Here is a 13,021-nt window from a genome sequence, read left to right on the forward strand (position 1 = left end):
GTTACCAGTAACCTCCTCTCTACCGACCAGAGTTTTGTGTAGTTTACCCCCCCCCCCGTTTTCTAAGGAGGCCTACCCCCGGCATTAAGGAATGTGCCCCGAGGGTAGGCTTATCGTAGGTCGATGTCCGGCCGGGTCAGCCTCATCAGTAAGTTCTCTGGTCGCGACGTGTAAACACGTCGCCCTCGTTCTCTATCGATCCTTTGTGTGCGTTCTAGTGCCCCACGTGTTCCCCGCGTGGTAACTTGTGTTTTCCAGTGTACTTTTCCCGGGTGTTCCTGTGTGTTCACCTTCCACCCGTGTGCTTACCCAGTGTTTTCATTGATTCCCTTCGTGCTTGTGTCTTGCGTTGTGTGCATTATGGAGCAAATCCGCCGTTGTCCGGGGCCTAGAGCCGGTAAATCGTGTGGAGCGTTCCTCTCCAAGCCTGAAGTGGATCCTCACTCCCTTTGCTCCTCCTGTAGGGGAAGGGTTTGTTCGTCAGCAGATACGTGCCCCGAGTGTGTAGACTGGAGCGATATCCAGTGGGTACGGTACGGTACGAAAAAGAGAAAATCGGCGAAACGTTCCCCCAGGAAAGCTAGTGTTACTTCGCCGCTACCATCACCCAGTGAGCGGTCCGACGGGGCCTCTGTTTCGCCGTCCCCTACACAGAGTAGGGGATGAGGTAAGTCTGGTGTAGAGAAAGAACAAGGCGTCCTTCCCCAGGAACCTAGTGAAAGTGCAGTGCCGATTGCGGGCCCTTCTAGGGCTAGTGAAGAACCCAGTAGTGCGTCCGGAGAGTCGGCCCATGTGCTCGGGGGGCACGCGTCCTCCGATGACCCCTTGTGGGGTAGTAACGCGGTGTCTGTATCTTTGCCGCCCTTGTGGGCCTGTGCTTCTGGATCTTCGTTAGGCGGAGACAACCAGAAGAAGTTACGACCTTCGGGTAATGATGCCTTCGGTTGGAGGCTTCCGAAGACGCCGGGTAGGTCACCCTTAAGGATGGAAGTGGCCCGGGACCCCTGGCTCCCTGGCATGGAACGCTTTGAATCGTTCCCGGCCCCCCTCACGGAAGTCCCCGAAGATTTCCTCCAGCCGTCGACCTCGGGCACTCAACGCCCGAAGAAGTCCCCCGCAGTCCCCGCTACCGGCCGACATGCGATAAGCACAGTGTCGTCGGGTTCGTCGGATGTTTATTTCTCGTCGGATGTTTATTTCTCGTCGGATGTTTATTTCTCGTCGGAGGAGGAAGTCAGGGTAAAACACCGTCGTCGGAGGGAGCGGTCCAGGAGCGAGCGTTCCCGTTCGAGGTCGCGCTCCCGGTATAGTAGCAAGCGCTCCCGCTCCCCAGGGCGTAAGTATAGGAGGAGTAGGTCTCCTGATGGCGCCTGGGTCTTCGTACCTCGGGACTCAAAGGTGCTTTGTTCCCCGGACCGCCGGTCCAGAGAGTGTTCGCCAAGGATGCCGTCCTCAAAACACAACCTTGACCCTTGCGACCTAGCTCGCAGGAAGGACCTTACAAGAAGGCATAAGTCCTCAAAGCCTCCGGTTCACCCCGCCCAGCGGGGGGAAACGCGCTTCTCGTCGGGCGGCCTGGCCGAACCAGCCCAGCTGGTGCGGCCTTTGGGTCGGAAGGAACGGTTCCCGCTGTCGGGTCAGCCCACGGGAACCGCGTCCTCGGCACCCAGAGCCCTAGGGCGGACGAGAGTCCCCGCTGAACCAGCGATGCCTGCGTTAACCCAGGCCCCTGGTGCGGACGTCCCCGCAGATGAAATCCAGTACCTCGGTAGGACGGCGCCCCTGGCACTAAGAGCTAGACGTCCAGTCGGCGTGCCCGGTAACCCAGCTCCCCGGCCCCAAGCCGAGACCTCGGCTGACGGAAGGGAGGGTTCACCAACGGAGGACTCGGCCTATAGGAGGGTGGTTGGCCTTATCAGAAGGCACCACAAAATCGAGGAACCTACAGCTACAGACAAGGATTACTGGAGGTCAAGCCTATTAAGAATTATGCAGACTCCTACCCAACCTAAGACACGTCTAGCGCTTCCTCTAGCCCTAGATCTGGTCCTAGGGCAGGAGTATGTGGACAAGGTGGTGGCTAGTAATGCCGAAGCCCCCGAAACCCAGAGTTCCTCGAAATTGCTCCAGGGCCTCAGAACCCAAGGCAAGGTTTATGTGCCAGCGGGACGTCGCCCAGGCCCCTGTAAGATGGAGTCTTCCATCGACATCCTGAGTCAGGGCGTCTCAGACGATAGGGCCTTTTCGGCCCCGGTCTGTTTCTCGCCAGCAGAGGCCTCCATGATGGAGGAAATGTCGAGAGATTTAGTGAACGTCTCCTCTTGGCTGGACTGGTGGGCTTCCACTTTGGTAGGGGTACAAGCCTCGTTCAACCCCGCGGACCCTGACCAGCAAGGCCTCCTGAGAGACCTTATTACCTCCGGGGGTAAAACCCTTAAGTTTTTAACTTACCAGTCGCTCGCTCTGACGGCTAACTGGGTACTCCGTAAGAGAGACACCGTACTGACGGTGTCCCGGAAGGTACCAGACAGGGAAGCGCGGGCCATACGGAGCTTACCCTTGTGGGTAGAGTCCTTGTTTCCCCTGAAGGAACTAGAGGCCATCATGGAGAAGGTCTCGAAGAAGAAGGAGTCTAACATCCCCAGACCTACGCCTTCTAGGAGACCGCCCTACAAGAGGTCCGTCTCGGATAGTGCCGCGACGTCCCAAGCCTCTCCCAGCACTACGAGGAGAGAGGCTCCCTCTTCCTCCTGGTCCGCAATGCCTCAGCCCCCCCGCAGGGGAGCTCCAGCGCCCTCAAGCTCCTTCAGGTCGGGTTACTCTGCCTCTAGAAGAGGCAGATCAGGCCGCTCCTCCAGAAGAAGATAGAGTGGGAGGCCCCCTATCCCCGCCCAAGCCTCGGGTTGGGGGATGCCTCAGACTTCATTGGCAAGCATGGAAGGCTCAGGGAGCAGAGCCTTGTACAGTGTCCGTACTAAAGGAGGGCTACAGACTTCTGTTCTTAACAGAACCACCCCCTCTTATCCCGGCCAGCCGGGCGGAATGGCTAGCTCCCAAAGACCCGTTAAAGAGGACCGCCCTTCAAGAGGAGGTGTCCTCCATGTTAGAGAAGGGCGCCATGGAAGAAGTTCTTCTCCCAGGGCCAGGTTTCTACAGTCGCCTGTTCCTGGTAGAAAAAGCGACGGGGGGGTGGAGACCGGTTATAGATCTGTCGGCTCTCAACAAGTTCATCAAGAATACGGACTTCAAAATGGACACTCCGAAGTCAGTCCTGCTGTCCTTGAGGGAGAAAGATTACATGATGACCATAGACCTCAAGGACGCATACTTCCAAATTCCGGTCCACCCCTCGAGTCGAAAGTTCCTCCGGGTGAAATGGGGTTCCCAGATCCTGCAATTCAGGACCCTTTGCTTCGGACTGTCAACAGCGCCCCAGGTGTTCACGAGAGTCTTCACGACTGTCTCAGTGTGGGCTCACGAACGAGGCATTCGCCTCATCCGATACCTGGACGATTGGTTGCTTCTTTCCGCCTCAAAGGGCCTCTTGGAGGAACAAGGGAAAAAACTCCTCCAGTTTTGCAAGGATCTGGGCATCGTAATCAACCCAAAGAAGTCAAATCTATCCCCATCCACCAGAATGAACTACTTGGGAATGACATTAGATACCATTCTGTGAAAAGCCTTCCCTTCGGAGGACAGAATAAGAAACCTCATGCATATCATTCAGCCGTTCCTGTCAGAGCGCCCCAGGAGAGCGAAAGACTGGCAGAAGCTGATAGGTCACCTGGTCTCATTGGAGAAACTAGTTCCCCAAGGGAGGGTAAGGCTCTGATCCATACAATGGAACCTGAAGAACCTCTGGTGCCAACTGGACTCACAACAAGTTCTAATCCCAGTCCTACCAAACACGAGACCCTCCCTGGAATGGTGGCATTGCCGGTCGAACTCACTCAAGGGGATGTCCTTCGGGAGCGATCCACCCGAGTTACTACTGTTCACAGACGCCTCCAACCAAGGAGGGGGAGCCCATCTCCTCGACGAAACAGCACAAGGGACCTGGTTGGACGGGGAGAAAGAACTCCACATCAATGTCCTGGAGTTGAAGGCAGTCCAGAAGGCTTGCCTACACTTCGCGAGTCGTCTAAAAGGAAACACCGTGGCGTTGATGTGCGACAACGCCACGGTAGTGGCATACATAAAGAAACAAGGAGGCTTGAAATCGAAGGAGTTGTGCGATCTCACCATAGAAATTCTAGATTGGGCAGAAGAGAACCAAGTGGTGTTGTTAGCAAGGTTCATTCCCGGGAAGAAAAACGTACTAGCCGACGGCCTCAGCAGAATGGGCCAGATAGTAGGGACAGAATGGTCCCTTCTTCCGGAAGTAGCCAAGCTCATCATCCAACGTTGGGGTTCCCCGGTGATGGACGTCTTTGCAACAAAACTCAACGACCAACTCCCCGTATATTGCTCTCCTGTGCCAGACCCGAAAGCAGCCTTAGAAGACGCCTTTCAGCACAAGTGGGACAATCTAGATGTGTACGCTTTTCCCCCTTTCACGTTGATAAGGCAAGTGCTCAACAGAGTAAGGACAGCCCGAAACCTAAAGATGACTTTGGTAGCGCCCTGGTGGCCGGAGAGAGAGTGGTTCGCGGACCTAAAAGACCTAACGAGTCAACCGCCGTGGCCTCTGCCCGACAGGTCAGACCTTCTGCATCAACCTCATTTTCTCAGGCTCCACGACAACCCACTCTCCCTACGTCTTCACGCCTGGAGACTATCGAGTGGCTCCTGAAGAAAGAAGGATATTCTTCTTCCACGGCTAAGAGAATGTCTCTATACCTGAGAAAGTCGTCAGCCGCGGTCTACCAGGCTAAGTGGGCCTCCTTCACGAAGTGGTGCTCTGAGAGTCACATTAAACCTCTTAAGGCCTCTGTCCCAGACATAGCAGATTTTCTGGTGTTTCTTAGAGACAATGTGGGAATGTCAATCCCAGCCATAAAAGGAGTTCGGGCCGCCTTAAGCCAAGTCTTCCTCCTGAAGGGCATCGACCTGGGGGCCTCGAGACACATAGTGATGCTTGTCAAGAGTTTCGAGCAGTCCTGCCCCCCACAGGCGAGTAGGGTGCCCCAGTGGGACTTAGCCAAGGTCCTGAATATGTTGTGTCGTCCCCCCTTTGAACCTTTGAAGGATATCGTGGACAGAGATCTCACCCTCAAGGCCGTCTTCTTGCTGGCTTTGGCGTCCGCTAAGAGAGTGGGCGAGATCCATGGTCTGTCATATGACGTTTCTCATTCGAAGGGGTGGAAAGAAGTATCCTTCAAGTTTGTGCCTTCTTCTGTGGCTAAGACTCAGAACCCAGCAGTCTGGGATCCGAAGTTCGAAGGTTTCTCAATTCCTGCCATCCCTAGGACGGGTAATGCAGAAGATTTAAAATTATGCCCTGTACGGACAATTAGAAAATACCTGAAAAGAACAGCTCATCTCCGCCCAGGCATCAAGAGCCTCTTCGTATCCACAGGTATTAATAAGAAACAAGTTTCCAAGAACACCATTTCCTTCTGGTTGAGACAAGTTATTGCCAGAGCCTACAAGGAAGATGGCATAGCAGTGCCAGGCACCCCCCGACCTCATGACATCAGGGGCCTGAGCACCTCCTTAGCCTTTGAGAAAAACATGGCAGTGGGTCAGATCCTGCGAGCAGGTACTTGGTCGAACCAGTCAACCTTTACTGCCCATTACCTCAAGGACTACTCGAGGAAGTCCTTAGACGGGTTCTCCATTGGAACAGTCATCTCCGCCCTCCAAGCGGTGTAACGGTAAAAGCCCCAGGCGCGATCAAGGCTAGCAACCGGTAGGCACAAGTGCGGTTTCCTTCCTCCTACCCAGTTGCTTCCTAGCCTCTTCGGGGAGTACCAACTGATACCATTGGATAACACATTCTTCACGACTACGCTACTGGAAGGAGCTTCAGAAGAAGTTTTTCAAAGGGTGAGTACTTAGACACTAACGTGAACTCTTGTGTAGTTACCCTCACATCCGTTTTCTAGTAGGTCCCGTTATCCCTGGGCCTCTTGGCCTCCACGTCCCGGGTCAGGGGGTCAGAATAGCACTCCCACCTCCTAAAGTGTAAGTCTCCTAAGAAAGTAGTTCGAGGTAAGTATTCGTGTTGGAACAAATCAAAAATTTTAAGTAATTTTTATTTTTCCTAACATACTTACCAAGAACTACTTTCGGGTAATGGCCCTCCCTTCCTTCCCCGTGTGCCTCTCTTCCCTTGCTAGCATTGTGCTAATCCAATAGAACTCACTGAAGCTGTTGACCCGGCCGGACATCGACCTACGATAAGCCTACCCTCGGGGCACATTCCTTAATGCCGGGGGTAGGCCTCCTTAGAAAACGGGGTGGGGGGTAAACTACACAAAACTCTGGTCGGTAGAGAGGAGGTTACTGGTAACTCCTAAGAAAGTAGTTCTCGGTAAGTATGTTAGGAAAAATAAAAATTACTTAAAATTTTTGATAATTACTCTTCTTATTTTAACAGGTGGAATATGTTGTTACCGTGAAGTCTAATGGATCAACAGTTCAGTGCCCTTGTATTCACGAGGAAAGTGTACATTTGCAAGCTAGAATTCCATTCCAGGTACTGTATACTTTTCTTGTATTTACTTCTTCTATATTGTAAATGAACATAGACTAAGCAATATTTTTGTTAGCAAATATCATGATGCAATTTCAAGCTTTTTTATGTAAATATTATTTATTTATGGTACTTCTTGTAATATCTGTTGAATGATGACATTGAATATTGATGTACTATATAAAACTTGATTATTGCATTTAATTCCTAATTTTCTTGTACTGCATTTTGTAGATGAGAAATATGAAATCCAAAGTATAGTAGTGTTATTGAATTGATATTTTCTTGATATGAGTATATTCAGTATTGTACGCGAGTTTACTCTTGTTTTGAAGTTTAATTATTTTTTTTATTATTCAACAATATTATCTTGTATTCAGGTTACTGTAGAAACTCAATCGATGAAGTTTGAAAAGCTGGCCAAGGTAGCAGGCGAGGAGAGCTTCGTTATCATTCCAAAAATAAAGTGCACTTCACATGTTCCAATTCGCCTGACAAACTCAGCTCTGGCATTGGTTTGTTGAAAGCTTTACTTTTTACATTTACTCTAGAATAAAAGTTCATAGCATATAAGATATAAATTTGTTCTTACACAAATGCAAACCCTCATTCTTTGCATAGGAGTAATAGTTTAAGGGAAGCTTAAACATGACTTTCAAAACTTTTAACAAAGTGTCAACAATTGATTGGTTACTACCAATTGGCAGTGGGAAAGCACTGACTCCTACTTACTAACAAATCATTTTGATTTCAGTCATCATTGAAAATAGATGTCTGCCTCCTGTGATTGTAAATTTTTGAAAACTTTTATGTTTTCCAGCTGTTAAACACTATTCTTGGACTTTGTTCCTGGTATGACAGGAATCATGTGGAAATTGTCCTTGAGTCAATTACCTAAAATACTCTCATGTTCTCATAAATCTTTAGGTTAGCCTATGGTGAATACTCATCTTTGTTTCCTTGGAGTTAAACATCACTGAATTCGTAGAAACACACAGTTTACATCCATGTTTTTTTAGATAGAATATTTTAGGAGCAATGTCTCATGTCCCAGTGCCTTAAATTATGTACAGTATAATGTTTTAGAGGAACTCTCCATGTCCTGCAGCCTTAAGTTATATAGTAGTTTTAGAGAAATACTCAGTGTCCTGTAGACTTCAAATATTTACATAGTGACTTATGTATGCCGTAGTGAACGTGTATGACCTAATGGATACCAGTCCCGTAACTGTGAGGTAGGCAAGACTAGCCTAGTCTCACATGTACCATATTCAGCAGAGCACTTATGCATAAAGCATAAATCGTGTGTAACTAAGTGTTCATAGGAATGTGGGAAAGTGTTATAAGAGAGGGGGAAATGTTTGTAATGGTTCGGGAAAGGTTTATTAAAGCTTTAAATGCCCAGAAATAGCAAAAAAATAAGTTTCCCTCGATTTTCCCAAGGGGTCCTATAATGTAACCCTCTCAAAAAGCGGGGTATATATTTATATTTCCATATTGCTGTTCACCTATTGCCCCCTCAATATTTCATGAATTAATAAATATACTGTATTAGCCTATGTAAATTTATTTTGCAGACTCCGCTTTATATCGCAGGTTTCTGATGGCAGTTGTTTTTCATTTCTCATATTTTAATTATTTTTTTTTTAATAGTAATTTTTGGTTGCAGTCACTCATTTTTCACTCATAAAAACTTATTCTACCATGTATCTCGTGTATCATGTGAGTTCCCTTTTTGAGACCAAATTATAATAAACTGACCTCATTTTCTCAACCTCTTAATCCCAACTTCTAGTTCAATAAATTGGAAAAAGCAAAAGAGAAGGAATGATAAAGTATTGTTATTATCACTCAAGGCTATAAACAACCGAACGATAAACAGCTGTCTTGTTATAAACAACCAATTTGGGTAACAACAGCTGTTTTGCTTGCTTATTACCTTTCATACGCTAGTAAATAATTATCTTGATAGGCGTAATGTCTGTGGAAATTTATTTTGATAACCAAATTTTGATAGACATAAGTTTTAACTTGCATTACTTTTTTTTCTAAGTTGACTAAGATGACTTGTTTTCACAGATTCCATTATTTTGTAGACAAATTATTAGATTTTTTTAATGCAAGAAAAGTGTCCCATTCCTTTTTAAAACTATCAATAGTTCATGAAGGGTTAAATTTCTTTGCTATTAGCAAGTACAGTATAAACAAAAGATCTTTGATTAAGAGAAATTTTATTGAATTATCTCCTTTCCATTTTTTTTTAAAGATATACAATACTGTATCTGTTTTTTATAGATGTGAATAATTCAACAAGGTGATAACAAATTACAGTATACCAAGAAATGACTAAAGTTCCCCTAATTACCATGATTAGATATTTAATCTTAATATGCACTTTTTAAACAGAGGAGTTCCTGTTGTACCTCAGGGAGGAAAAGCTCTGTTCAGCCTCGGCAGTGAAAGGCTATCACTCAGCCTTTGGGCCTTGCCTTTAAACTGAATGGAGCTGAGATTTCCTCCTCAATGGAATTATTCCTCCTTATAGTTTGCAATTTGGTTTTCGGAAAGGCCTTGGAGCATGTGATGCCCTTCTTACAATCTCCAATGCAGTACAGAAATCCCTTGATTGTGGTCGGGAAGTTCGTATGATTGGCCTTGATTTTAGTGCTGCCTTTGACCGTGTTAATCATGAGGCCCTTGTTTTCAAACTGAAACAGTTAGGAGTGGGTGGGTCGTTTCTTAGCATTATTACTGATTTTTTAAGTAGTAGATCTCAAAGAGTTGTTGTTGATGGGCACCATAGTGAGTATAGGAATGTGATATCCGGTGTTCCACAGGGTAGTGTTCTTGGCCCATTACTTTTCATACTATATACACATGACATGTGGTTTGGCCTAGAAAATAAGCTTGTTGCATATGCAGATGATGCTACTCTCTTTGCATCAATTCCATCCCCTGAATGTAGATCTGGGGTTGGTGAATCCCATAATAGAGATTTAGCTAAAATTAGTGCATGGTGCAAATTATGGGGTATGAAGTTGAATCCTAACAAAACTCAAAGTATGATTGTAAGTAGGTCAAGGACGGTGGCTCCTCAACATCCGGATCTCAGTATTGATAATGTTTCTTTAAATTTGTATGACTCTTTCAAAATTTTAGGCGTGATTCTTGACAGCAAATTTACTTTTGAGAAACATATAAGGTCTGTGTCTTCTTCAATTGCACAAAAAATTGGCTTATTGAGAAAGTCTTTTAAGATATTCGGTGATCAATCTATTCTGAAGAAGTGTTTTAATTCTTTTATTCTACCTTGTTTTGAGTATTGTTCTCCTGTCTGGTCTTCAGCTGCTGATTCTCATCTTAATTTGTTGGACAGAAACTTACGGTCTATTAAATTTCTTATTCCTGATCTAGATATTAATCTCTGGCACCGTCGATCAATTAGTTCATTATGCATGTTGCATAAGATTTTTCATAACTCTGACCATCCTTTACATTCAGATCTCCCTGGACAATTCTATCCTGTTCGTAATACTAGGCAGGCAGTTAATTCTAATACCCAGGCCTTCTCCATCATAAGACTCAATACTACGCAGTACTCTAGGAGTTTTATTCCAGCTGTTACCAAGTTGTGGAATGATCTTCCTAATCGGGTTGTTGAATCAGTAGAACTTCAAAAGTTCAAAGTTGGAGCAAATGCTTTTTTGTTGACCAGGCGGACATGAGTCTTTTTATAGTTTATATATAACATATTTGTTGTTGACGTTGTTAATAGTTTATATATGATATATCTCTTTTGACATTACTTTTTTTAGAATGATTTATTGTTAATTTGTTCTCTTCAGTTATTTATTTCCTTATTTCCTTTCCTCACTGGGCTATTTTTCCCTATTGGAGCCCCTGGGCTTATAGCATCTTGCTTTTCCAATTAGGGTTGTAGCTTGGATAGTAATAATAATAATAATAATAATAATACGTAGTTTCGAGTTATCTTGCCTTCAGTCGGAAGTCAGACCTCCCCCATGGAATGTAGTACTGTGCGAGTACTGCAATTCTTGAAAGGAGCTCCTAATGAACCTCTTAGTTGATCCTCAGAGCACGACCTGACACTAAAGACAGTGTTCCTCCTAGCCTTGGCCTCTGCAAAAAAAGTCAGTCAGCTACATGGTCCGTCTTACGACATCGCCCATTCAAGGTGATGGGGGTAAGTGATACTAGGATTCATCCCGGAGGTGATTGCAAGGACTCAAAATCCGGCTATAGTGTATCCTAGATTCAGGCCCTTGCGGATTGAGAGTCTCCGTACTGAAACTGATGATCCAGAGCAACTGCTATTATGCCCTGGTAGGGGCGTAAGGAAGTACCTGAAACGAATTATGCAAGCTTTACCACTGATCAACAGACTGTTCATCAGCACAGGGAGGGTCAAGAGAAGGTAACAAAGTCATTGAATGATCCCTACAAGTAGACTTGCCTCCTCATGACTGTAGACCCAGAGCTCATGACATTAGGGGGGTAAGCATGTCCCTGGCCTTCAAAAAGAACTATATTGTGACACAGGTTCTACGGACGGGAGTGTGGAAACGTCAGTCTACCTTCATCGCCCATTACCTGCTGGACGTAACCCACAGGAGCCTTGACACATTCTCCATAGTTCCTCTGGTGGCTGCACAAAGTATGATTAGTAACACCTCAGTTCTCTCATAGGACAAGTAACTGTCACTTGAAGGCAGATGTTACTCAGTTGTAAGTCTAATATGAATGCCTGTGTGATTGGCCCTTTTGTATTTCATTCTCCCCTCTCTCGGGGCTTGAGCGAGCCTGGGAACTTTGCCAGCTGGCCTCTACTGACTGTAGGTATCATTGTCTCTTGTGTGTCCTAATGCAGTCAGATCGCGTTAATCGCGGTTTCTTACTTCACGATTTTGGTTTTTCGCGGCCAAGGAGAAAAAAAAAATCTTTGTGATGATTGTTTACCCAACATTAAGAATTTGATTTCTAATAGTTGGCAACAGCATTGGGAGGGCCAAGAACAATGCAATACCTATTAGATAAAAATTCTGATAAAATTACTACAAAATTCAAGCTAGGCGATGATTTCAAATAGCCCACGCTCCTTTACACTGGGAGCGCTGCGTGCCACTACCTATCTCTACACCCACCTGGTCCTAGTTCTCTCTGTACAGTATGTATCCATTTACGGTGGTAAAAGATTACAGCTATATTTGAAATAAACCGGATTTTTATTGAACTGGTGTTTCACGTAACTGTATCCAATAATAATGCTTGTAATATTCACATTTTAGTATGGTATTTATAATTAAAAACATGGCAAATTATAATCTCATACATTGTTTACATTCAAATCAGCGGATCAAATCTGTGAAGTCCGTCGTCAAACTATGTTCACTTTCAGAATTACCTCACTGATATAACCTATTATGCATATTAGTATGATATCTCCTTCACATTATTGTACTTCACTTATTATTATTATATCCTTAATCCTTTTCCCAATTCCTTCCCAAATCCATTTCGTACATATACTTTGTTCTCCCACACGCATCTACAACGTATCTTTCTAACTCTTTTTGATTCTCATTATTTTTTGTGATTTCATTCACCTTCTCTTTTCTAGCATTCATTCGTCATTTTCATCTCATTAATCATTCTAATCCTCTTGCTTATCTCTTATTCCACATATTCCCATTTCTATTTTTCATTGCTCCTTCTTGCATTTCCCAAATTCATTGATTTCGCTAATTTATTTGAATTAGCGTAGATGTGGCAGAGGAAATGTGCAAGGAGAAGGAACTTGGCCATTCCCGCCCTTCCCGTCTCGTCTCTTTGTCATATTGTTTCGTCCTTCTCTCTCCCTGGTGTTTCCCTTAACTGTATCCAATAATAATGCATGTAATATTCACATTTTAGTATCTTATTTATCATTAAAAACATAGAAAATTGTAATTTTATGCATTGTTTACATTCCAATCAGCCTATTCCATCGTCAACCTCAATTTTCGGATCAAATAATTCCCTTATTAAGGCATGCTACCGAAGAATATTTCATATTTACTAAAAGAAACAGTTATTACTTGATGTATCATTTTCCAATTAGCATATTAATTCCAATAGTTTTATTTGAAATGCTTTTCTCATATTTTATTTACTTGTACTGTACTGTGAGTTGAATCGCATAATGTTAACCGGAGTTTCATCCATGTTGCTGATCACGATATTTTATAGTTTTTAGCTCTGTTGTGCTTGATTACAAAGCCTCAATAGATTTAATTTAATACAGGGAGAGAGAGAGAGAGAGAGAGAGAGAGAGAGAGAGAGAGAGAGAGAGAGAGAGAGAGAGAGAGAGAGAGAGAGAGAGAGAGA

The 13,021-nt window shown here is 45.0% G+C and overlaps 1 protein-coding gene across 2 annotated transcripts in view; it reads left to right on the top strand.

Moving 5' to 3' along the window:
• The window catches only part of gry (trafficking protein particle complex subunit 11 gry), a 286,176-nt gene that overhangs the window by 229,303 nt on the left and 43,852 nt on the right, over positions 1 to 13,021 (top strand). For both annotated transcript variants that reach the window (XM_068344871.1, XM_068344872.1), the window contains exons 18-19: positions 6,542 to 6,640; positions 7,018 to 7,152. In XM_068344871.1, the coding sequence (XP_068200972.1) occupies positions 6,542 to 6,640; positions 7,018 to 7,152 (234 nt within the window). The remainder of the gene's footprint in view (positions 1 to 6,541; positions 6,641 to 7,017; positions 7,153 to 13,021) is intronic.

Source organism: Palaemon carinicauda, chromosome 21 (genome assembly GCF_036898095.1).
Source record: "Palaemon carinicauda isolate YSFRI2023 chromosome 21, ASM3689809v2, whole genome shotgun sequence".
NCBI lineage: Eukaryota > Metazoa > Arthropoda > Malacostraca > Decapoda > Palaemonidae > Palaemon > Palaemon carinicauda.